Source organism: Aspergillus flavus, chromosome 3 (genome assembly GCF_009017415.1).
Source record: "Aspergillus flavus chromosome 3, complete sequence".
NCBI lineage: Eukaryota > Fungi > Ascomycota > Eurotiomycetes > Eurotiales > Aspergillaceae > Aspergillus > Aspergillus flavus.
In genome coordinates, this window is record NC_092407.1 from 3,110,185 (window position 1) to 3,134,171 (window position 23,987).

At 49.8% G+C, this 23,987-nt stretch overlaps 11 protein-coding genes and 1 non-coding gene across 12 annotated transcripts; 4 read left to right on the forward strand and 8 right to left on the reverse strand.

Moving 5' to 3' along the window:
* Nucleotides 1–6: 6 nt before the first annotated feature.
* Nucleotides 7–1,724, reverse strand: F9C07_7080 (lipoxygenase; the record flags this gene model as incomplete). The annotated part of the gene is made up of 4 exons (XM_071511574.1): nucleotides 7–120; nucleotides 164–579; nucleotides 634–1,213; nucleotides 1,281–1,724. 4 exons carry the CDS (start codon nucleotides 1,722–1,724, stop codon nucleotides 7–9), a joined length of 1,554 nt encoding a protein of 517 aa, XP_071365123.1.
* A 420-nt stretch (nucleotides 1,725–2,144) lies between these two features.
* On the forward strand, nucleotides 2,145–2,672 carry F9C07_7081 (putative toxin biosynthesis peroxidase; the record flags this gene model as incomplete). Its single annotated transcript, XM_041285405.1, has 1 exon — nucleotides 2,145–2,672. One exon carries the CDS (start codon nucleotides 2,145–2,147, stop codon nucleotides 2,670–2,672), a length of 528 nt encoding a protein of 175 aa, XP_041144828.1.
* Nucleotides 2,673–3,045: 373 nt separating this feature from the next.
* On the reverse strand, nucleotides 3,046–4,056 carry F9C07_7082 (putative carbon-nitrogen family hydrolase; the record flags this gene model as incomplete). The annotated part of the gene is made up of 2 exons (XM_041291083.1): nucleotides 3,046–3,939; nucleotides 4,012–4,056. The coding sequence occupies 2 exons, from the start codon at nucleotides 4,054–4,056 to the stop codon at nucleotides 3,046–3,048; spliced, it is 939 nt and encodes a 312-aa protein (XP_041144829.1).
* Nucleotides 4,057–4,120: 64 nt separating this feature from the next.
* On the forward strand, nucleotides 4,121–5,960 carry F9C07_2151785 (hemolysin-III related-domain-containing protein). Its single transcript, XM_071509237.1, has 3 exons — nucleotides 4,121–4,943; nucleotides 5,013–5,239; nucleotides 5,307–5,960. Exons 1-3 carry the CDS (start codon nucleotides 4,404–4,406, stop codon nucleotides 5,539–5,541), a joined length of 1,002 nt encoding a protein of 333 aa, XP_071365124.1. The 5' UTR covers nucleotides 4,121–4,403; the 3' UTR covers nucleotides 5,542–5,960.
* An 862-nt stretch (nucleotides 5,961–6,822) lies between these two features.
* F9C07_t114 lies at nucleotides 6,823–6,927 on the reverse strand. The gene has a single exon. It is a non-coding gene; the product is annotated as a tRNA-Cys (tRNA).
* Nucleotides 6,928–7,235: 308 nt separating this feature from the next.
* Nucleotides 7,236–9,767, forward strand: F9C07_2220883 (uncharacterized protein; the record flags this gene model as incomplete). Its single annotated transcript, XM_071509723.1, has 5 exons — nucleotides 7,236–7,861; nucleotides 8,040–8,295; nucleotides 8,362–9,230; nucleotides 9,278–9,479; nucleotides 9,540–9,767. Exons 1-5 carry the CDS (start codon nucleotides 7,821–7,823, stop codon nucleotides 9,765–9,767), a joined length of 1,596 nt encoding a protein of 531 aa, XP_071365125.1. The 5' UTR covers nucleotides 7,236–7,820.
* Nucleotides 9,768–10,117: 350 nt separating this feature from the next.
* F9C07_7085 (uncharacterized protein) lies at nucleotides 10,118–11,420 on the reverse strand (the record flags this gene model as incomplete). Its single annotated transcript, XM_041285412.2, has 3 exons — nucleotides 10,118–10,683; nucleotides 10,750–10,873; nucleotides 10,932–11,420. 3 exons carry the CDS (start codon nucleotides 11,418–11,420, stop codon nucleotides 10,118–10,120), a joined length of 1,179 nt encoding a protein of 392 aa, XP_041144831.2.
* Nucleotides 11,421–12,393: 973 nt separating this feature from the next.
* F9C07_2282209 (pyridoxamine 5'-phosphate oxidase-domain-containing protein) lies at nucleotides 12,394–13,457 on the reverse strand. Its single transcript, XM_071510548.1, has one exon. It carries the CDS (start codon nucleotides 12,988–12,990, stop codon nucleotides 12,424–12,426), a length of 567 nt encoding a protein of 188 aa, XP_071365126.1. The 5' UTR covers nucleotides 12,991–13,457; the 3' UTR covers nucleotides 12,394–12,423.
* F9C07_2282211 (U2-associated snRNP A) lies at nucleotides 13,458–14,986 on the reverse strand. Its single transcript, XM_041291085.2, has 4 exons — nucleotides 14,748–14,986; nucleotides 14,620–14,660; nucleotides 14,308–14,568; nucleotides 13,458–14,188 (listed from the first exon to the last, which is right to left on the reverse strand). Exons 1-4 carry the CDS (start codon nucleotides 14,824–14,826, stop codon nucleotides 13,814–13,816), a joined length of 756 nt encoding a protein of 251 aa, XP_041144833.1. The 5' UTR covers nucleotides 14,827–14,986; the 3' UTR covers nucleotides 13,458–13,813.
* A 157-nt stretch (nucleotides 14,987–15,143) lies between these two features.
* On the reverse strand, nucleotides 15,144–18,217 carry F9C07_2282212 (putative nucleoside diphosphatase). The gene is made up of 4 exons (XM_041291086.2): nucleotides 17,858–18,217; nucleotides 17,759–17,793; nucleotides 17,576–17,702; nucleotides 15,144–17,511 (listed from the first exon to the last, which is right to left on the reverse strand). The coding sequence occupies exons 1-4, from the start codon at nucleotides 17,865–17,867 to the stop codon at nucleotides 15,551–15,553; spliced, it is 2,133 nt and encodes a 710-aa protein (XP_041144834.1). The 5' UTR covers nucleotides 17,868–18,217; the 3' UTR covers nucleotides 15,144–15,550.
* Nucleotides 18,218–18,937: 720 nt separating this feature from the next.
* On the reverse strand, nucleotides 18,938–21,595 carry F9C07_1436519 (ammonia permease). Its single transcript, XM_041291087.2, has 6 exons — nucleotides 21,575–21,595; nucleotides 20,771–21,454; nucleotides 20,491–20,708; nucleotides 20,254–20,434; nucleotides 19,885–20,205; nucleotides 18,938–19,820 (listed from the first exon to the last, which is right to left on the reverse strand). Exons 2-6 carry the CDS (start codon nucleotides 20,777–20,779, stop codon nucleotides 19,128–19,130), a joined length of 1,422 nt encoding a protein of 473 aa, XP_041144835.1. The 5' UTR covers nucleotides 20,780–21,454; nucleotides 21,575–21,595; the 3' UTR covers nucleotides 18,938–19,127.
* Nucleotides 21,596–22,292: 697 nt separating this feature from the next.
* Nucleotides 22,293–23,874, forward strand: F9C07_7090 (ASST-domain-containing protein; the record flags this gene model as incomplete). Its single annotated transcript, XM_041291098.1, has 2 exons — nucleotides 22,293–23,120; nucleotides 23,194–23,874. 2 exons carry the CDS (start codon nucleotides 22,293–22,295, stop codon nucleotides 23,872–23,874), a joined length of 1,509 nt encoding a protein of 502 aa, XP_041144836.1.
* Between the last annotated feature and the right edge of the window lie 113 nt (nucleotides 23,875–23,987).

Sequence of the window (23,987 nt, forward strand, 5' to 3'; positions counted from 1 at the left end):
TCTGCTCTACACCTGGATCGCTTGCGGGAACGAGAACCCGGCCAGCCTTATGCGCCGCACCCTCCTGGACGAGCACACGGTCGGCCCCGCGCTCCGGCGAGGGGATCCCGACGCCGCGGGCTATGTTCCCTACGTGTACTCGAAGGAGGACCGCATGACTGACTGGAGAGATGTCTGGGATCATGCCGAGGATGCCCGGAAGAAAGGCTGGACGGTGAAACAGGTGCTCCCGGATCCAATCCTGTAGCTCGTGGTCATCGCCCATGAGGCCGCTTTCCGGGTAATAGGTCTCAACGAACACGCTGGTGAAGTCTTCAATGGCTTTTACCATGGGTGCGACTGTGTCGTAGAACGGGAATGAGCGCAGCGGAGGCCCGTATGAGCAGTTGAGTAGGCCACGGGTCGCCAAATCCCGGTAGAAGTCCGTGGCCCGGAAGTGACCCGCATGCTCCCAGTAAGCATCGGTGGTGAATTCCTTGCCTGCCCAGTTGGGAAGCGCGAAGGAACTATCGTAGAAGCCTCCTTCGTTGAACAGAAACTCCTCGCCGACGGATCGAACAGCATACGCTTGGTTCATCACTAGGAACTGGGTGAGCCTGTTGCAAGATCAGAAGGGTAAAGCAAAGATCTTACAGTGATTAAGGTATCCACGGACAGGATGACGAGCACTCATGGTCCGCAAGGCCGTCTGGTGGACAGGCTCTGCTACATCATGTGTATGTGCTAGATGGTATAACTGCGAGTGAAACAGGTCGTTCATGTTAAAGGCCATCTTCGCACAAAGCCAGTCATTGGCGTCATCCAGCGCGGTATAAGTAAGGTCACTGCCCATGTTGGTCTTGATAGCCAGTGGAAGGAAATCCCCGGAACGAGGATGAATAAAGAAGTAGGCAGTGCAGGCGGCTGTCCAGCGTCCGGGTGTCTTGGGATACGCGGCCTGGTAGGAGTGATTAGCGAGAAAGAGGCGCCCTTCCTGATGAAGAACCGCCAGGGTTCTACCCCCTGCCAGATCCCGCATCACATGGTCGTCAACGTCTAAGGGCAGGTGGTCGTTACTGGGATGGAGACGCCGGACCACGTAGGGATTGATGGACAGCCGTTCCATGGAGAACAGCAGATCCTGCGTCCAGTTGGTCAACATCCCAGGGGCGACTCCATCCGGGATGGTAGAGACCCATTGGTCTTTGTAGAGGACTTCATAGCTAGAGAGGGACTGTATGCCCCCGCCTGGGTCGATTAGTCGAGTTCTTCCTTCCGCATGGTGTATTTTGCCAACGAACCTTCATCAATGCTGCAGCGGCCTGGTCCAACTCGTGATACACATTACTGGTGACATATCCCACATCTCTGAACCATTGAGCCCGGTCCCGGGCGACCATTGCATCCCCAAGAGCCCCGGTAGGAAAGAACGATGTGTTTCCGAGCAGAGGGGAGCCGTAAAGGTAACCCTTGCGCGCCAGACGAATCTCATCTACTCGCTCCCAGGGCTGAAGGTCAAACATAGGCAAGCTATACCGATGACTGTTGTCACCAGGAAGGGCTAGAGATGGTCTGAGTACTGCTTGGTTGGGAAACACTGGCAACCCAGCAGCATAGCAAGTAACGAGGAACGTGAGGAGAAGCATGTTATTGAAGAGAGATGTCTTCGAGATTTGAACCGTCAAAGTTGTTGTTGAAGTCGGACGAAGAAGAGACATAGCATCCGTAATAATGCGCTTCCCCATCTATATGCTGTCCTCCCCCTCGGATGAGAGGCCTTCCATTACCCATCTCCGATTAGGGTATCGAGATGGTACACCATATTTCTGTATTAGAGCGGTATCCCATCTATCCTTGCCTGTAATGAGACCATGTAGGTTACCTCTCGCAATGTTGTTACATCCTTCGGGGCGTGGGCTTGCATGCATGATTTCTCGCCGTGGACGCAAGCCATCCCCGTCAATTCCATCATTCCACGAGGAAGTGCTACGAGTATGCAAAGTGAGACAGCAACTTCCAGATAAAGCTATTCCCCCGATAGGACAAGATGACGCCATGTTCAGGATGTGAGAATAATTACAAAATGGATTGTACACCACCCCCACAGGAAGACAATTTCTTCATTGACTTGCCAGCGCTAACCTGATCACCCCAAAACTTGCACTATGAAAGTCATCACCATCATCTGGTTATGGCTTATCACTGCCCACTGCTACCCTGGTAGGATGGACTGGGATTACGCTGTTCAACGCCACCAGCAAGTCCTCCAAGGGGACACTGACCGCGGGTTTGGCTTGAACGAGCCATTCATCCCAACTACCGCTCATATTCTCCCCGAGAAGAAGCCTTTCCCAATTGACGAATCAGTCCACTACTACGAGAGACATTTCAGCGGCTCAGGGCCGGACGGAACTTACCGTCGCTCTTCGTGCCCCGCGGTAAATGCGTTGGCCAACCGGGGCTACATTAACCGAACTGGACGGAATATCAGCTACTCTGAGCTGACGCATGCCGTTCGCCGGGTCTGGAACTTTGCCGATGATAATGTGACTCCTCCATCCCTCTCAAGCATTCGGAGACCTTTTCCCGAGGGGGATCAGAATCTTGGTCGAGACATCTGTCCAATGAAGGCCCGCTTCCAACGGGAAGATTGTGGCCAAGGGGAGCTGGAACATAGGAAGTGTATTGTATGACGTGGTGTATGGGGTTGGACATTACTGAGACACTAGGTCGTGGGTACTATATGGTAAAGGCGGGTGAGAAGCGGCTGGTAGGATTTTCCAGAAATTTAGTTCCTAAGGCATTGGACTTTCGTAGCTGCATATGTTGTAAGCAGCCCTGCTTAGGTCTATGTACATCGTCTAAACAAGTTCATGATACGTTGTGAGTGGGCCCCTGTCAAGCCCCAGATGGGGCTAAAGGAGGCTCGACGGTCAGCTTACCCCGTGGTCTTGAGAGTTAGTGGTTGTCGACGTGGCATAAGTCATGCCAAAATACCATTCAATTACGTCTCCGTCCCAAACATGACAATATCTCCTCATATCTGTATCTGATCTGTAGACCAATCTATAGTTTCCCTTTCGAAGGCTCGGCAGGGATTCTTTGGGTATGCTTGTAGTGCCAGGAAGGGTCTGCTAAATCCTTCCGGATGGCGTAGTTTGCTTCTGCATCCTCTAGCACCGCTAAATCCAGAGTGGCGACGCCCATGCCTTCGGCTGCAGTGCCCAAACGAACCAGCGGACCGGCATAGGGGATGTTGATTTGGGAAAGGCCACAGTAGTTCCTACCTGGAGGCCCGCCTGCATTGGCGAAGACCACCGCGCAAGTATTCTCAAAGGTACGCGCGGTCAGGATACTATCGAGAAACAGGGATGGCGCTGACGGGTTCTGACGATGACCAGCCTCGGAGGCTCCGCTGCGAGTCCACAAGGTGGGCACGATAATGATCTTTGCTCCGCGGGATACCAGTTCTCTCCAGGCTTCAGGGAAGGCCAGATCCCAGCAAACGAGGAGGCCTACAGGGCCAAAGGGGGTCGAGATGACTTCGTGCGGGCTGTCGCCGGAGGAGCGAAGGTACGCTCGCTCGGTAGGACCCCAAAGATTCTTTTTCACGTAGGACCCTAGGGTTTCGCCGGTGTTGGATATGAAGAAAGCGACATTCTCCAAGGCGGGGGCGGGCTTGCCGTCGGGTTCTGTGGATGAGGTTGATGTTTCCTGTGGAGACGCTGATACAGGGCGCACGATGGACCCCGGTACAATGCAGATATTGCACTCTTTGGCTAGGGCCTGATACCGATGTACGTAGCTCTCCCAATCATCACACAAGGGTGCAAAACGCGGATCGGTCGGAATCCAGTTCGTCAAGTGGAATTCTGGCAGCACGGCCAAATGACAACCCTGGGCAGCGGCCTCGCGGATGAATTGTACCGCCCGAGCGAAGTTGTCGGCCGGTTTGAGGGGCTAGAAGCACACGGAATTAGACAAGGTTTGGGTTATCGGTTGCATATGGAGGTTCTTCGAGACACGGCTTACCTTGACATACAGCTGGATGACAGCTATCTTGCAGTACGGCGGCATGATGAGGGGGGTGGACGAAACAACGCCGAGGGATCTGATAGTGATAGAAGAGGAAAGCGGCCACAGCCAACGTTTTATGTGGGATCTGTACTTACTAGTAGTAGTAGTAGTAGTAGTATGTACATTAGTCCTATCTATTGGCTACCTAGGTTGGGACGCGTTGACCCTGCAGGGGTCAAGCATTTTAGGGCACTCGGAGTGGCCGATCCTGGCAGCCGGTACCGTCCCATGCGAGACCGTACCGTACCGGCTCGTCAATCTGTCCCGTCAGGTATCATGACCCGACGGTAAATACCAAATACTCCCTTTACACAGTAGAGTATCCCGTGCCCTAACTTCTAAGTAATATGCTCCTGAGCAAACTCGCAACGCTCGTCACTTTGGAGCTACTCTCTCTCTCTCTCTCTTTATATATATATATATCGGGTCCTTGGCCATCCTGTGGGCTTAAGCATACAGCAGTCTTTCCACAAGAGTCATTCTTAAATCCCATTGTCATGGCGTCCCTCAGACTCGCCTTAACCTGTTTCCTGACACCATCGCCTCCAAAGGCGACAGAGAACTTTCATGCTGCAAATACTGAACCTCCTCAAAAGAAACAGGTATTTCATGCCTCTGAGATACCCGAGTGGATGCAGTGGGATCCATACATCCAGCACGGGTACCGGACCCAGTTGAATAGTTTCAAACAATGCTTCTTGTCGCTGTTCTACATGCACAATGAATCCGTCAACACCTGGTCCCATATAGTTCTCGAAATCTCTTTCCTAATCTTACTTCTCGCGATCGACTACTGGATTGCCCAGCTGCCCTTCAAAGTGCCATTCTCAGACATGCTGGCCATTCAATCATATGTTGCCGGGACAGCAGGATGCCTGGTCTTCTCGGTCCGTCACCCCCCTCTCGTCCCACAAGACCCGGAACAAACCCTCACTAACTAATCCCTACTCTCACAGGCTGCCTTTCACACCACGAATGCTCATTCCCCGGAGGTCGCTCGCGCTTTCCTGAAGCTAGACTACTTTGGGATCGTGCTGACCATCTCGACGACCTGTATCTCGGTGGCCTATTTCACGTCAACGCTACAACTCGCCTATATCCTCTTCACGGTTCTCTGCGCCGCCATGGTCTTTTGCATCACGTTAGATGTTGGGATGGATGGTGCCCGTGCAGGTCCATGGAGGTAGGTCGTCCCTTGACGCACCGTGCAATTCCCGCTCCTTGTAAGCTTTGCTCATATTTTCTTTCAGAGCAACGGTGTTTCTTCTCCTCGCTGCCAGCGACTTAGCCCCCATCTTTCACGTCGGTTGGAATGAAGGTAAATGTGGACTTTTTCGCATACCACTCGATAGCCTCACGGTCACCTGTTCGTCGTATGCCATCGGCACCCTGGCATATGTCACCCGGTTTCCGGAGAGATATTGGCCGGGTAGATTCGATCTCATCGTATGTCCTAACATACGCTGCTATACAGACTGTGACTAAGATGTGCAGGGTGCGTGTCATCAGGTCTTCCATGTGTTGGTTGCGTTCGGCCAGATCGTGCATTTGTTTGGGCTTCGAGAGATGCTGGTCAGCATTCATATGGTTCGGTGCACAATGTAGATGATAGGTTCTCTAGAGCTAGAATATATTTATAAATTCTATATGGGGCTTGCTTTCCTAGTTGAAATATGCCACTAGTCTATGATTCCCTTCGGAGTGCATTGTTGTAGCTCTCTTCTGATTAGGTCATGATATATCCAGTGGTTGGGTATGGTAATTTCCTGGCCACGCTCTCGGAAGCCTTGGAAGCAAATAAGTCTCCCAATGCACTAATAGTGAATATCGGTTTATTCCAGATTATTTGCCTTCTCTAGCATAGATCCAGCACATACGACCACAGGGTGTGGAAAATAGGGCTTCCCGTCCGCTCAGCCGTACTCAAGCCACACGCCGGGAGGTTAGTAGTTGGGTGGGTGACCACCAGCGAATCCCTCCTGTTGTATGTTTTTGTGTTATTTTTGATGTAATGATATGTTTGATGGTCTCCAGATACTCGTTGTTATGAAATCTGCATGCCTTTTATATATGTGTTGTGGTCAATGTTGTTTGACCGTCGCATCTCATAACTTGAGTTATGGATTTACTTTGCTGGAGCTAAGGGTGCTTGTTTAAGAAAAGATATTTAGATTTATTGCGATTTATTCAACTACCTAGTGTGGCCATGGTAGACAAACCTTCACACTCTTGATTCATTCAATAGGACAATTTCCATGATGGGTACACCATTACTGGTTTGTTATCTAGCCCTATACCCAAAGGGCTAGAGCTGCACTGCAAAAAGCTTCCTTGATCTAAATTTGCTAGATCTCCTTGTTTGGGATCTGTAGTCTGGACTACATGTGGATCCGTGGATGTATATGTTCACTTCCTTAGTGAGAAAGTGTTGCACTAGGACCTCTCCCCCTTCATTCTATAAACATGTCAAGGTGACAATTATATGTGGAGGGCTGGATATTGTCAGAGATAAACCAGTAGGTGAGGGAACTACAGGGCTCTCTAAACTAAAGTACTTTCCTTATGTTGTTGTACTTTGCAGCAGGTGTATAGTTCTGTCCGCATAATTACGCACGACTATATAACCATGGTGGAACACAGTGTAGTTGAGTATCTTCCGGTTTGAGATGCTATCTGAGATCACATATGCAAAAAGAACCGAAATCAAATAGATGTGTGTGTGTGTAAGCAAGATAGGGGAAAAATAAAAGAAAAGAAAAAGAAGTGAGGGACTGGCCGGGATCGAACCAGCGACCTAAAGATAGCTTGCAACATTTGGTTAACCAATGAGGTCATTGCAATCTTCCACTCTATCCACTGAGCTACAGCCCCATTAGATGGTATTCTGCCAGATATTTTGTCTTTATAAAGCTAATTACGCAGAACTTTACAGCAAGCTTTTCTCTATTATTCCATTCACACCTTGCCCTAGGACTATATATTATATAAAGTAAGATCTGCAGTTATGTCTAAAACCGGAATACGCACTAGAACTGAGCCCGGTATTGACTAATTTACTACGGTAGATTTTTGATGATCTATTATGCACTGTGATCTGACAGGGCAGTAGACGCATTGGCCCCTTCCATGACCCTTCATTGTCGTTGTTGGCTCAACAATTTCATGCAACAAGAACTACCCTAGACTCTTAATATGGTGAATAGCTTTGAGATTGATAGTGTATCTACTAGTTTCGGTTATCCCCATCATCCATGTTGTTACTGTAACATTGCAAGTATACTATGTGAGTTCTCGGTGAAAAATATATATATATATATACGGGCTGCCCTAGCATTCATTTAAATCCAACAACGAATTCAGGATCATCCTAATAATTGGCCAGCCGCCAACCATAGCCTACTCAAACAAAGACACACTCGTTGTAATAACACCAGGACAACCATCCATACCTCGTCATTCGCTGTTGATACATCATCCGTAGTACAAACATCGACTAAACCACCTCGTAGACACTGCGGACTCCGTGTTCCTTTGTAAGGTGCCTCATCACCAGAACCTGACATCTATATATCCCAAGACTCAAATAAATAAGCCATAAGCCACATATCCTTCTGAATACGCGCAAGCCCTAAGTCACATCCCCAACGAGCCCAAAATAGCAGACATGGACCAACCCTCAACCTCCAACCCACTCCACATATACCGCACACACATCTCAAACCACCTAGCTTCTCTCCTGAACACAGACCCATCTTTAATCTAGGATGTCCTGCAGCGCCCCCAAACCCCCGGAAAGGGAGACCTCGTCGTCCCCATCCCGGCACCCAGAATAAAGCCTAGAAAAAAGGAGGACATCGCCAGCCCAATCTACGAAAACGCAAGTTACCACTCCATACCCACCTCATACCACGTACTACCAAGATCCAACTAACAAAACCCCCAGTTCCCAGCCTCCCCCCTCTTCAAAAAACCATCCAAAGAAGGAATCCACATCCAATTCACCTTCCACCCCTCACCCCTCACCATATCGTCTTACCCCTGATATTGCAAAACGGAAATAACTACGGATCCAACCATCGACTCGGCCTCCGCGAACCAAACAACCCAGACGCAGGCCGCAAGAGAATCATCATCGAGTTCGGATCACCGAATATCGCCAAGCCGTTTCGTGCTGGGCATTTGCGGAGCACGATCCTTGGAGGCTTTCTCGCTAACCTGTATGAGGAGGCTGGCTGGGACGTGACTCGAATGAATTATCTCGGGGATCGGGGGAAGTAATATAGTGTTCTTGGGGTTGGGGTTGAGAAGTTTGGGGATTTGGATGTCCTTGAACGAGATCCTATTGCGCAGCTCTTGGATGTTTATGTTAGGGTTAGTGCAGTTGGAAGAAAGGAACAGGAGAGCATAGAGAGCATGAGGAAAGTTATTGCCAGCAGGAAGTCGCAGGGGCACCCGTTGGAGGACATGGAGCGAGAGTTGGAGTTGCTCCAGGCTAATTCTATGGATGAGAGGGCGATAAAGTACTTCAAGCGTATGTGTGAGGGTGGCGAGGAGGCGTTGGGTTTGTGGAAGAAGTTTCGCGACCTAAGCATAATCAAGTACCAAGCATCGTTTGCTCGGCTCAACATCCACTACGATGTATATGCCGGGGAATCCCAGATCAAGAATGAAAGTATGAAGGAGGTTGAAAACATGACGAAGGAAAAAAGGGTTTCAGAGGTGTCGGACGGTGCTGTCCTCGTCGATCTGACCAAGTACTCTAAGAAGCTGAGCAAGGAAATTGTGCGCAAGAAGGATGGAACGAGCAACTACATGTCTCGCGATATTGGTGCGGTATTCGAACGAGACGAAGAATACCATTACGACAACATGATCTACGTTATTGCGTCGCAGCAAGATCTTCATATGGCTCAACTCATCAAGATCATTGAGCTGATTGGGAGAAAAGGCCTTGCAGATAAGCTCGAACATGTCAATTTCGGCTTAGTGCATGAAATGAGTACTCGTAGGGGAACTGTGAAGTTCCTCGATGATATTCTACGCGATGCCAAAGACAAGATGCAAGAGGTCATGAGATCAAACCAAGCCAAGTATGAGCAGGTCGAGGACTCTGAGAAGATCGCCGATATACTGGATATCTCCGCCGTCCTGGTCCAGGATATGGCTTCCAAGCGGTCCGTTCAATTACCCTTTGCTGATGTACAAGTACTGACTATTCCAGTAATGACTATACGTTCGACATGGATCGGATGACTTCTTTCGAGGGAGATAAGGGCCCCTATCTCCAATACTCGCATGCTCGTTTGTGTTCCATCATCCGCAAGGCTGATCTACCGTCCGAGCCTCTCAAGGACGCAGACCTCTCACTGCTGCAAGAAAAGCATGCAGCCTCTATCGTGCAGAAGCTGGAACAGTGGCCTGAAGTCTTCCAGACGACTTTTAAAAACAAAAAACCGGTTACAGTGCTCACATATCTGTGGAAGTTGACTCATGCCCTGAATTCAAGCTATGAGCATCTTAACATTTTGAATAGTGAGCCGGAGCTGAAGCTTGCACGGCTCACTCTCTATAGTTGTGCCAGACAGGTTTTGTCGAATGCAATGCGACTACTGGGTCTTACGCCCGTGGAAAGGTATCAAATGAGATCACCTGCATTGATAAACCGAGTGTGTGCTGACAATAATATAGGATGTAATTCAGCTGGTCGATAGGATAAGTATACGAGTTCTGGCTCATCACTTTTGGCAGGTAAAGTACAGATCGTGTGAACTGCTGACACTATCATGGACTTCACTTTGGCCTTCTATGTGAGAACAATGTAGTGTTAGTGAGAAAACATCAAATCATTCACCGGGCACCTTCTATGTTGATGCTATTGCACACTAAACCAAGTAAACAATTAGACCAGTGAACATGGCACCCTGAGTCATGCCCCTAGACACCCTTCGCAGTATCTAAGGTACAATTATGTACGACCAATATTCACCTGACAGCTCAGAAGCTCTTCCTTCACATGAATCAGAATTATACAAATGACCGTAACTAACCTGATAGATCTTGTCTAGACTTCCCCCTTCTTCCACATATCAAGCCAAGCATCTATTTTCCGCTTGGCTTCACGGAAGGAGTCCATGGCTTCTCCAAGTGAGTCCGACACCGCCTGCCACTTCACTTCACATTCACGCACGGTTTCTTGAAAATTTTCAGCCAGGACATTGTTTAGAGCCATGTTCGTCGCGATATAGATATTTGCTGCCATTGTTTCAGTCGGAACTGTTGCAGCTGCTGGCTCGGGGGCGGTAGCCTGGCCACTCTTACCTTGAGCACTACTTCCGATGCGTTGGGCAGGCTTACGCCCGCGTCTGGGTCGCTTAGGTGGGGATTCCGGTTCCTCTACAGCTTTCCCCTTATTAACTACTGCTTGAGTCTCCTCGGGATGCTTTCGAGGTCTACCCCTTGGCTTTGGAGGGATTTTACCATCTGGCGTATCGGCTGGTTGGCTCTTGGGCCTAAGACCTGCTCTTTTTGAGGAACCCTCTCCCGGATCATCCTGTGCAGGATCGTCCCGTGAAAGTTGATCACTTTCTTTAGGCTGAATAGGTCTTTGTGCTTCTGACTGAAAGGCATCTGCAGATATACAAGTTAAACAGCGCCCCAAGAACAGAATAATGGGATTCTTTATACAAGACTTACCGTCTCTTGGGTTGACGACGGGCTTGCGGTGCGTACATCGAACCTTGGACCTTCTACAGGAACCACAAGCCGGCTCCATTTTAACCTTCTTGGCCGGATTCGATGCCGGTGCGTTGATAGTTTGCTAGGAAACAAATTAGCGTCAATGGACTACAGCAGAAGGAGCTAGGAATACTGCAAACCTCGTGCGAAGAAGGATCATGGCCCTGTCCAATATTGGAAGTATCCTTGGGACTAACACTCCCCACGCTCTTATCGGACTCAGAATCTAAAACCGGTTCCTCGGCATTTAAAGCCGACGCTTTACGCTTAAGACGATTGCCACCTCTCGAAGCACTCTCCGACTGTGCTGCCGACATCGACTCAACGGCGCCAGTGCCTGTTTCAATCTGGGAAGGCCTACAGCCCATCGGGACACTTTCAGGATCAGGAACGAGAATAGGTTCATCGAGATCAGCGGGTTCCTTTCCTTTTCCAGAATGACCATCACCTCCTTGAAAACCATCAGACTGAGTATCTGGGACCGGGGTGTTCGGTTCAGTCGGTGATCCAGCTTGGGAGTCAAACGATGCGACTGGCATATTGCTCGCGGTACACTGTTCGCACAACTCGATCTTGTCAGGAACGTCTTCGGCGCGTGGACCGCCGCAGTTTCTGCAAGGCCTGGCCATTCTCACAGGATCTATTAGGAGCGGCACTTTGATTAGCCCTGTTCAAGCAGGGCGGTGCAATAGCTGAATCAACGGATTGATAAGAAAGGTCGAAGGAGAATTAGCATTCGAGGAGTTCGTAAAGGTTGTCCTGCGTCCGATCTTCTGTTCGCGTTCTTTCCGTGGAGACAACGCACGCTTTTGTCAGGTCGATTTGAAGAATGGCTAAGGGATCTAAAACGGACTAGAAAAAGATGGAGGGAAACGAGTAGAAGCTCTGGACTCAGAGGGCGTGAATGAAAAAAGTGGGGGTAGGACTATTGTGGAAAGAGCATGATAGGGCTGTAGGAAAAGAACGGAGGAGAGCGCGCTTTAAAAGATGGAAGACCAACAGCGGCTGACTCTTCGCATCCAACACAACTCTGGCCATATACTTAAGTCTTTATGTCCCTTTGTTGCATGCAAATGCCCCGCCGGAATAAGCTACATCCTTATTGATGTTTGGACGATGTCCTGGAGTGTTATGAACAATGCGCGATTGCTCAAGCCTCATTGTCCCCAGACAAAGCAATTCATTCGCATCCTGCACTTGCCCTTCTCTACGCTTTCTGCTGTTACAACCTGAAAGAGTGATATTTGAGTTTCCTACATGGCATGATTGTTCTATCATTGTCCCGTTGTATGCATTCTCTTAATGACGCACAAAGCATACGAAAGTATTTGCAGGAAACAACCAAGATACATACTCACGACACTCATGGCCACAGTTCAGTTTCCACCCACTCTCCCTGTCCACCGGTATTATCAGCAGGAACAAAGGTCCATCTCACGCGCCGCACATTCTGAAGGTCCGACAGATCAAGACGCTCGACCTCATTCGGACGAATGACAACCACCCGAAAGTTCCCACGCGCAATAGAGTCCTGAAGATCGTCTACTTTCTGGCCCAATTTCAGGTTTGGGTCTGCAGGCTCCTGGGTTCTAGGCTGACCAGGCGAGGGATTTTTGAAGGAACCTGTACCGATCAGTCAACGCCTCGCCCTCTTTTCGATAGAAAAATAGGGACAAACCAACCTCTCATAACAGGCGAATGATTCGCAAAATAAGCCGTTACCTGCCTCTCCCAGGTCCATTCACTCACATCCGCATCCTTGCCTGTTACGTTCATCCCCGTCTGAATCTCCTTCCTAGCCGCCTCCTCATGCGCTCCACCCTTCGGGTCCCCGATCACAAACGCCTCCCCCTTCACACGCCACTGGTTCCCAACATCCGTCAACCAGAAGATACCCTCCACAACGTTTGCAGAAGAATCAAGCTGCCCGACCTTCTCCATCCGAACATCAGTCGTAAGCGAGATCATATCGCTCTCATACACTGCGGGGTTCTGGCCAATGCCCTGGCTATTTAGCGCCTCAACAGCCTTATCATGGAGCTGCGGGCTTGGCCAGAAACCACGAAACTCACAGGTTCGCGAGCGCGGCACGGGCCTGTTCTGAGAGTCGTGGTCGACGGTCGAGAGAGTAAAGGAAGTGGAGGAGTTTTGAGTCAGATGAGACTGGAAGAGAGAGCGCCATGGGGCTTGAGGGGCCATTGTTGAGGAAGATGCTGTTCCGAATTGGACAAGCTTTTGTGGTGTGTTGGATTGGGTTTTTTGGAAATGGGATGCTAGGGAGAAGATTCTCCTGCTGCAGGTTCGCGCAGCCAGTTTGACTGTGACGTGGGGTTGAGATAATTGGTTGCTGCGTAGTGGGTGCTGGCCTGGCTGGAGCTACTGATATATTGATGATTGACTAGAATTGGGGTGTTGCAAATAGACTTCAGCACCAACAGTTACGATCTCAATGATTGCACGTCAAAGCGAGGTAATTGAATGGTACAAGCTGAGATCGTAGTGAATCACTGTTGACATGACGTCGGCACGTGCTGGTTATCTTATCTGATCAATGGCATCAGTATCCCAGCAACTGGTCAATCTACAATGACATTAGCCCGTAACAGCGCCGAACTTCATAGCGGCACGATGCACGCTATTCTGGTCATGCCACTGCTAGGTATCTTATGTAATTGGTAGTCGTGAATACTTTGATCTAAATCGTATGTAATACATCAACAGCTGGGTTGCAGCTTTGAACTGCGCCAAGTCACACCATACCATCGATCTGCGCCGAGACAGGCGGGCAACAAAATGCAAGAGCAAAGAACCAGAAGAGCCTTCAATTCCACTAAATATAAACATTCCACAAACACCGCCACGGTCTGAAAGCTTTTCTGTATTGAAGTGAAGATCAAACGAAAAGGAAGCCTGGACACGCGAAAGATATCTCATCTTTCATGCAAAGAAGACCCATAACAAGCTCGGCACCAAATTCATCATAATAAGAACATGAAAATTGACAGTTCGGTTTCGGTATATATTACGTCTGCATTTGATCCGGGTCCTCGGCCGCATCGAGCGCGCCTCCCGGTATCCGACCTTCGTTCAATTCCTTTTCCAGTCTCGCGATCTCTTGTAAGCTCCTTGCTTCGCGGATCATCTTCTCGACGCGTTTTCTCTCGGCCTCGGTCAGCTGGACTCTGACGGCCTTGTCGGCGGGTGCCCTGTCTGCTAGGCTTCCGGATGGGATGTCGAATGTGCGGGACTTGATGCCCATGATCTTGGAGGCTAGTGCCGATGGTTCCTCGGCGGTTCCGAAGAGTTCCTGGGCCTTCTCACGCTCAGCGTCCTTTACCTTCTGGTAGTCCAGGAAGCGCACGCTAGGGATCCTCCAGATGACCCAATACCGGTAGTGCTGTGGACATCAGTAAGCGCTTCCATTTGTACATTGATAAACTGAAGAAAGACCGTATATGTACGTCTTCAATAGTGTTCCGGATTGAAACAAAGGGACGGAGCGTATGGGATGCCTACCTCTTTCCGGGTAATAGGGTTCTCCAACAACACCAAATGGGTCAACTTCGTCAGGTTGCGCAGCGGATCCAAGTCGGCGAGCTCGGTCATATGGTTCGATGTTAATACAAGATTGGCCAAGTTGGGCACGGAAGTTGCTAGCGAGGGCTGGATGTGCTTGACTCGATTCCGGGCGAGGAGAAGGGTGTGGAGGCGGGGAAAGAAAGGGAAGTTCCCAAGGGTGGAGATATCGTTATCTGTGAAGTCGATTGCATCTTGATCCTGCTCGAAGAGTTAGCCTCGATTGACTGGAGGGAATGGGGAGCACCATACCTTGGCAATACCCAAGTTCTCAATCGCGGGTATTTTGTGCCCTATACGACTCAAAAAGAAAAACGATATCAATCCAGCTCTTCAAAAGTGTAGTAACTGTCCTTTTCAGACCGATGTGTAGAACGCACCTCGGAGATCTAATTCGCGATCCTTGAGCGGGTTGATGTACGACAGGGAATTTTGGATGAGCTCGACGGTCAATCGCATTGCGGCGGTGCGTGTTTATGAGTCGTTCTACCGGGTATCATGCAATTATGAGAAGCAGTAAAGAGTACGATTAATACAGAATTCAGAGTCCGACAGATCACGCCCAAAGGACAGTAAATTGACAATGAAAAGATCAAAGTATGCGGAGAGCAGCCAGAGCTCCTTGGCGCATACCAAATTATCGAAGCGGTACCGCAAAGGATTTTGCCAGGGCGGTGAGCTGACGAACCAGCACACATGCACGTGATCACATACTCTATGGACCATTGACTACTAATATTGCACAGTATTTACGAAAAAGAGAAGTAACAGCACATCACTATTTGAAAGTTGGAATTAAAATGCATAATATCTGGTATAAATAGCCGAAGCTGGTTCAGGCTAGATGGCATAAGTCTATTGATACATGCAGCGTCATTAAAACGTATAAATCGCCAAGTCAAATCCAATGAACGACTGTGGGAGAAAAGCAAGGGTAAACGGGACAAGAAAGCAAGCAGCAGCTATGTACTTCGGAGCAGAAGTGCTCCTTGCAAATATCATACTGAGAAGTAATCAAAGCAAATATCGCCGTCATAATGCAGACTTTTTGGTACGGAAGCCATGTCAAGAAAGCAATTCTCTCCTGACAAGTCGTACCAACACCAAAACCGAAACTCCTTGAAATAATGCTAATAAGAAGGGACATGAAGGGATTTAATAGGATAAAAGTCATACAACAGCATCATTCATCATGGGACAGTGGTGTCATGATGGGTGATCTGTGTGGGTGGGATCTCGAGGGACTGCCTGCCCTGGAGCGTCGGCCGTTCGACGTAGGGCCCAGTGCTATAGGAGCAAGATGGTCCCGACTTTCAGTCCTCACCACCAGACCTGCGCGATCCATAGCGTTGATACCGGAGCCAGCGGTGATTCCAAGCCCAATGGTCCCGGATGAAGAATTGTCTAGCCCAAATTTTAGACTGGGCGTGGGGCTGCCCCAGCTTGATGCTCGCTTGGGAGGCAGGAAGCTTGCTGTTTCAGTATCCGACAGGCGGTTTACATCCAGCGAACTGCGTCCGGAGACAATTCCACCCAGGTCGAACTCGTTTGCACCGTCTTCAAGAACACGCTCATAGGAGGGGCTTCTGGGACCAAAGAATGGCAACTTCCCACCGAAGAACTTGCGCTTCTTCGGGTAACTAGGGTGGGACCGCCCTCCGAAGAGGTTGCTGATCTTGTGGAACATCCGTGAGCGGCGGCCGCAGAGAAAGAAAACCATCATGATTATGATGAGAAGGAACAGCACAAGTCCTGGAACTCTGCGGGACGATCTCGCGTTGAGAAGAGCGTCATGCCAATTCGCGCCATGGAGACCCTCAGAATTTGGCAACAACTCAGTGCTAGGATATTGGAAGTCGTTGGGAATGCCGGCGACATTGCTACCGAACCCAACGGGCAGTGCCTTCTCTTCTATCTCCACAGGAACCTGGGAGGATGCGTACAAAACCATCTTGCCTAGGGTCCAGCTGACTTCAGTGGAGTCGATTTTGTTGACTGCCTGGAAGGGATCGAGGTAACCTTTCTCTTGCGCGTGTGTAATGACCTCCTTCGTGCCGTTGTGTCCCGAGCTTGTTGTGTCCTCCAATCCCACACGTGGAACTCCGATGCCGTTATGCAGAACATTGATGATCCAGGAAGCCTTGAAGCAAACCTCAGAGGCCTTCTCATGGTTGAGTTTCTTCCATTTATGGTCGTCTATACCCTTGGCGATAGTTTCCCAGTCCTGCGAACAAAAAGACTCCACACGCTGCTGATAGGTGTTGAAATCGTATGCTTTATCCTTATGGCCCATTTCGAAAACGTCATGCGTTGTATGCCAATACTCGCTAATGCCGATGAAATGGTTGACATCAAAGTCAATGGCGGGAGCGTGAATACCATGGAGGAGACAGGGCTGATCTAGACAGGGTGCATCTTTATCTAACAACGGGTACGTTTGCCGTAAGCACTCATCGAACTTTCCGGTACCCACGAGGTGCATTCCGCCTTCCTGTTTCGATGTAAAGGGCTTCCCGTCAAGTGTAGTTCGGAGACCACTGGGAAGACAAGGGTCAGGGAGTTCCTTGGCGCTATCGACCGCACTTGCTGCTTGCATAGACTCAAGATAGCGTCGTCGCGCCTCGTGCACGCCAAACTCAAGCCATGAGGTGACGAAAACTTTATGCTCTTGCGTTGAGCCATCCACATTGCGTAGGCGCAGCAGCGTCAAGTCACTGGCATGCTTTTGTGTCTCTGTCGAGTTAGGAGCATATGCAATTTGCGCCGAGGCTCCTCCCATGTCCAAAAAGCCATAAGTATGATGGCCTTTACCATGGTCATGCTGTTCAGGTGCATTGAAACTGCCCAGAAGGTAGTTGGCGGCGATCCATCCATACAGACCTTCCGTCACTCCAGGAATGACCTGGATGTGGACGTCACAATCAGGCAACAAGAAGTCGGAGTTGGCACGCGCATAGGAGCAAATCTGTTCCAGGAGAAGGTTTCGTTGCACATCGCCTAATAATCGCATCCCGGCAGTGGCCAGAAGAAAGATCGGGGTGTCCTTGATCGCATCAGGGGGCACGATTGTCTGAGCGTGTTCCAGCAGTTCTGCGAGATGTTGCGATCCAACCTCTTCCGGTCTGTCGGCAAATGAAGACACTCCTACAAGGGCAGGGTAGTGAGAATGCGTTTCATTTTGCTGTATCCTGCGACGCTGAGTATTTACCTGGATGTATCTTCTTGGTCCATTCTGGCTTCGTTTTGATTTCCGGCAAAGATCGCAGATCCTTCGAATCTGCCCCTTTGCGCGCAACAGCGTTGTCCAACCATCGATAAACGTAGACTCTCGTCCCCTATGAATGGGTGTTAGAGGCGCAAACGACGTATTCTTTGGCGTGCAGCAACTTACAGACGAGCCTGCGTCGAGGACAACTCCGTAGTGCCCTGATTGTCACCCCATGGTCAGCGTCCAGCGAAACATAATAGCAAACGGGAGCCAAAAGATTACATTTGCCCATTGCAACCGATGATTAGGTATTATTATAATAGCGATTCTCCAACAAGCATGACAGTCGGAAGGCAAGTTCAATTAGCGAATGGAAGGGGAGTGGTACAGGTCAATCAATGGCGAGCTTCGAGGGGTACCGCAGTTTTTCTTTGAAACCGGGGGAGATAAGGCCGGGGGTAAAAGCGGCGAAAACGGGGGCTAGCGAGGACGAAATGATAAGGAGGTCGATTATAATAACTAAACGAATGGCCTTGCTGACAGACAGCAAAATGAAAAGTGACGCGGACAAAACCACGAAAAAGAGGAAAGAACTCAGATGATTACCGGTTCCTCTGAGGAAGGTTGGAGGGACAAGAGAGGGAAGGAAAAGACGGAAAAAAGCCAACAGAGTAACATTGGATGGTAACGATAAGACGGGAACGGATGGCGACAGGACGCGACGCTGCCGATCTCCGGTCCTAAGGCCCGCCGTTTTCCTACTTGGGTAAAGGTCGGCACCAGCCTTTTTGAACTTACTTCTGGAGGCTGAACGATTCAATCATGGATCTAGATGTCAGACATGACTTATTTGACAGAAGAAAAGAAAGAAAATAAGGGAGGTATAATGTTGTGATATGCCTACGTTACTATGAATTTTTCATCTCGAGTTTTGACTCTCTAGGTAAGTCAAGGGATCTGTGGGTATTCATCAAACCTCGTAATTTCGGATTAATTAAAGGTAGAATTCATCGTCTCCATCCAAAAGGGTCTGCAGGACAACCTCAAGGGACTAAAATAAATCCCTGTCGCCTTGACGTAAGCTTCGGCCCTGTTATGCGGGAGGGCGGCGTGCACCCTTCTGATTGGTGGATTTGTCAACTGGTCGGAAGCCAAGCATGAAGCATTCGTCATCACCTCTCGTGAATTTCTTACCCTTTACCCCCTCCATGACGTTCGAGATCGGGAATGTTGTTCAACATGGAGCATCAACCGTTTTACCTACAAGTGATCGTCCCGTCGGCGACCGACCCCATAAACAATGGAAGAAGAATTCCATTGAAAATGGAGTCCCTTGGAAACACTCACCCCCAGATCGCCAAGGTGTGGAGTATTTGGACCCTGGGATGTACATATGTACGTATACAATTGGCACTCGTGCATAGGTAATATCTAGGAGTACGTACACTTTCCTACCTGTCACATTGCTTATTCCCAAAACTGACCATGTCTTTAGATTATATAATCACTTGACTCATGACTGTGCTATTGCAACCTAATTCGAACACGACCGCTAGACTCCTGGTGTTTTCACTGTTTGCTCATCTTTTGACGCAGATGGCTCTTTGGACACCCCCATCAACATCGGACTGCTCGTGCCATGTGCTATTGACCAGTCACCGATCTGTTCGTCAAAGAACTGTGCCCGGTCGAGACCCATCATCTCCGACTCCTCATCCACCCGTAGACGCATCCCAGGGATGTACTTGAGAATGAAGAGCAAGATGTAGGACACAGTAAAGGAGTATCCGGCGATAGCACAGATCTCAGCAAGCTGTCTGCCGACCTGAATTCCGTTGCCATCAATAGCGCCGCCAGTAAGACTGGCCCCATCCAGGGCTGAAATGGATTCACTTGCGAAAAGCCCCGTCAAGAAGGCGCCTACTATGCCACCAACTCCGTGAAGCTTGAAGACATCCATGCCCTCGTCAACCCTGAGCCAATCATTAATATTCTGGAGTGATGAACAGACGATGCCGGTAATGAACCCAATACAAGCCGCCAGCCAAAGAGAAACACAGCCGGCAGCTGGTGTGATCCCTACGAGACCGGCAATGGCGCCTTCGCAGGCCCCAACCACAGAGAATCTACCCCTGTGTTTGATCATATCGACTAGGACCCATCCCAGGATCCCCGTGCATCCCGCCGTATTGGTGTTGAAGACGGCCACCATAGCACGCATACTGGCATTAAGACTCGATCCACCCTACCCTCCCAGTTAGACAGATAGACATACAGCAACGGAAAGCGAGCGATTAGGCAAGACATACGTTGAACCCAAGCCATCCTGTCCAGATGAGAACTGTTCCGAGAAATACCAACGTTGTGTTGTGGGGTTTGCGCGGCGAGGCTTCTCCATGGTGTAACCGCTTCCCGAGAACCAGCGCGTATGCTAAAGCGGCACAGCCCGAAGCTATATGGACGGGACCACCACCAGCGAAGTCTATAGCCCCGAATTTGTAAAGCCAACCGTTGCTGCTCCATGTCCACCTGGCTAAGGGGCAATAGACGATCGTGGCCCAGAAGAAGCTGAAGATCAGAGACGGCAAAATGTTGCCTCGTTCAAAGGCGCCGCCCGCAAGGATCATTACCTGCCAGTCTCAGTAACTTAGACCCTTTGCCATAGGATTGTCTCATACCGTGCAAGCGCAGAAAAGAAGCTGGAATAGGCAGAAGACGATCTCCGGAAGCACGGCGGAACCGGGAGAGGGTGCCACCATGACGTTCATCAGTCCAAAATTCTGCAGCGTGCCGATAAATGGTCCTCCATCTCTGGAATACGCTAGAGAATACCCCCAGAACAACCATTGGAATGTGACACTACAACCTGTTGAGTATCCGAACTGAGATAATATGCTACCACCTACAGGACTTACACCGCAAGGATCATAAAGCCTTGGAAGAGGAGGGCCAATGCGGACTTCCGCCGTGTTAATCCACTGTAGAGGAAGGCGATCCCAGGCAGGATTAAGAAGACAATAAAGGTGCAGGCGGTGATATAGATATAATTGTACTCCAATCCCGCATATTGTGCATTGACGTCGACTCTTGTTGGATCGCCCCCTTCCGGCATAGAAGCATTGTACACCGGCTGCTAGCCACACACAATGATCATTAGCTCGATGCTGTTATCGTAGACGAGAAAGACAGACATACCGCGACCATGGCGAGCAGGCTCACTCTGTATTTGGTGAGGAGGTAAGATGACAAGAAATATGTATTATAGCACTCGTTCTTGTTTCACCAACGATCGATCTTGGGAGGCAAGCAAGAATCGGGAGAAGCTGTCGGTCTCCATCGCAATTTATCCTCATCTTCTCTCTTGGTTTGCAATATGTCTTGGCTGGACCCAGACTACCATAGGGTCGGGAAAGACGTTCGTTCTGAGCTTCTCGTGTCCTTATCTGCGCGAGCCAAGACTCTTGTACAGAAACAGGCTCCATCCGTGATGAAATATAATCCAGTCACAGGGACTGTGAAATGGGCCGCTCGTTATCAGGGGGCAATCGCTCGAGCATATACTCCATCGCTGATAAGACACGGATCATTGATTGATGGCTATTGGCTTTGCCTCTTCACCCCAGGATCTGGCAACCCGGTGAGGGATAGGGCGAGATTTCCATGTTAGCTGTCTTGGGAAGTCAAATGCGCGAGCAAAGATGATTATTGGTGAGAGATAACCAGCTCCTGCGGCTGAGGTGCCTTGCAGAGTTAATCTTATCGGCTTCCAATAGATCTTCTGATTGCTACACGCAGGCTTAGATCATCTCGCATATGTCGGGTCCCTTGATAAGGAAGAGGAAAGCCACAAGAACGGCTGGCGTGTACTATGCAGAAGACCTGTCGACTACGAGACGATGGTTGTGTTGTGAGGATTCCACTTGTGGTTAGCCTCTCTTCAAGGCTGATTAAGCCCCTAGAACTCTTTCGTCAAGGACCCTTTTGAATCCCGCCGCCAACTACCGACATCCACATTAGTCTCAGCATTTTCCCCACATTTTACTCCCCGCATAGAAGTCCGGGGAACTACTCAGTCATACAAAGTAGAACCGCGGCCTCTCCACTTCGCTTATATGAAGATCGGTTGTCATTGACTGAGCAATTTGCCGTCACAGCTTAGCCCGTCACGTCCGTGCCCCGATTGGCCCGGACCCTGCCTTATATCTCGGCTACCTTGCTTATTTTAGCTGGTTTGAAGCATCGTGGAGCTTAGATCTAAGTCTTTTAGACTCTATTGGATGAACCTCTACCCTGACTCAACGCTGCTATTTACCATAGCGGGGTATCGTGGATCAGTCTTGGAGAGTTATTACGTACTGCCATTGCGGTCGATATACCGATCCTATCATAAAGCCTAAGACACAGCGGCAGATTTCGCATTGATACCTTCAACATGTCCCGTGAAAATGTACCGTTCTTGAAGGACTACCCCGAGAGGTGCCCTTTGGGGTAGCCCCCATTCGGTTGAGAGCTCAGGCTCGATGACCCATTAAGGAAAGATGGGCGAAAATCCGGGAAGGGGATGCCGATAGAAAGTGGGACTAGGAACGAAACTATCAGCTGAAGGCCGAACAAGCCAAAGTTTGTGCCTATATATATCGACAGAATTTTCAACTGGACTTTTCGTACTGTCCGCAGAATTGTTGGTTGAATTGCCTTCACTCCAGGTCGTCACAAAATGTGGCACACGAATAAGGTCAGCTTTCTTAACCTCTTCACCCTTATACTAGGGGCTGTGGAATCCTCTGCTCAATCTTCAACTCAATGGCCCCAACAAACCTTCAAGAGTACCCCACTCGAAGCACCATACCTAAACGTCACCAAGAATGGCAAGACAGAGCTGGGCTACCTCTTTTTCTCCCCATCAAACAGTAACTGGAGCTATCCAACCATCTACCAAGATGACGGACAACTCGTCTGGCGAGGTCCATTGGTCAACACGTCAGCCGAACAGCCGCAAATGCTGAACGGCGAGCCCGTCCTCGCCTACTGGAATGGCGCGAACATTAAGGGCTTCGGCTTCGGCTCCATCAGCATCCTAAACAGCTCCTATGACGAGATCTACAAAGTCACCCTCCCAGGCACGGAGGAGAAATTCGTCACCGTCCTGGACCCCGTGACATATCCCTCCTACATCGACATCCACGAAAGCCAGATCACAGACCAGGGAACAATCCTCGTAACAGCCGTAAACGTTACACAGATGGACCTCTCCTCAATTGGCGGACCCAAAGACGGCTGGGTGCAGGACGGTCTCTTCTACGAAATCGACATCAAGACCAACGATGTTCTCTTCCGCTGGAGTACCGTCGAGCATCTCTCCGAGATTCCTCTTTCCAACAACGAACTCCCTCTCGAGGGTAAGGGGACGAATAAGACCACCCCCTACGAATACCCGCACCTGAACTCGGTAGCCAAATACGGTGATTCCTACCTGATCTCCTCCCGATTCATGTGCAGTTTCTTTTTCATCGACAAGAACGGCAACGTTACCTGGCATTTGCACGTAAGTCACCATCTCCCACACCTACAGTATTACAGCAACACCAACCCAAAACACAAACTAACAAAAACCCCAGGGCCAAAAAGGCGGAGACTTCACTCTAACCCCAGGCACAAGCTTCTGCTACCAGCACGACCCACGCTTCGAAAGTCAAACAGAAGACAAAATAACCATCCACTTCCACAACAACGAAAACGCCGATTTCACGTCCGAAACCGTGATGACAACGGGCATGACCATCGCCCTAGACATGAAGACGAAGATCGTAACCCTTGTCGACAAGCTCTGGGACGCTGAGCAGCCCGTCTACGCTGAGTCCCAAGGTAGCTATCAGAACCTGACCAACGGACACGTGCTGATGCAGCATGGCGCGGTCCCGAAGCTAGAGGAGTATGATGAGAACGGTGCGTTGGTTATGAGAGCGTGGTTCGGGTATCACGGCGGCACCAAGACGTACAGAGGCTATCGGTTCCCGTGGGTTGGGAAGCCCAGGACGAAGCCGGATGTAGCTGCTTGTTCTACGGAGGGGAAGATAGTGGTTTATGTTAGTTGGAATGGGGCGACGGATGTGCAGGAGTGGAAGGTTTTGGGTGGATCAGAGGAAGGACAGATGAAGAAGGTCACAGTGGTGCCTAGGAATGGGTTTGAGACTCGAATTGCTGTGGATGAGGTGGTGGAGAAGGTTGTTGTTGAGGCTGTCGGTGGAGTGGGTGATGGGAGGAGATCGGAGGTCGTTACCGTTGGGCAGAGTTGTTGAGTTGATGTTGAGTGCTTATGAATGTGTTACTGGTATGCTTACTCTGTGAACACGAAACGTGTAATTTGGGGGCTGTTACTACTCCAAATATATGCTCTAGTAGCTTACACATG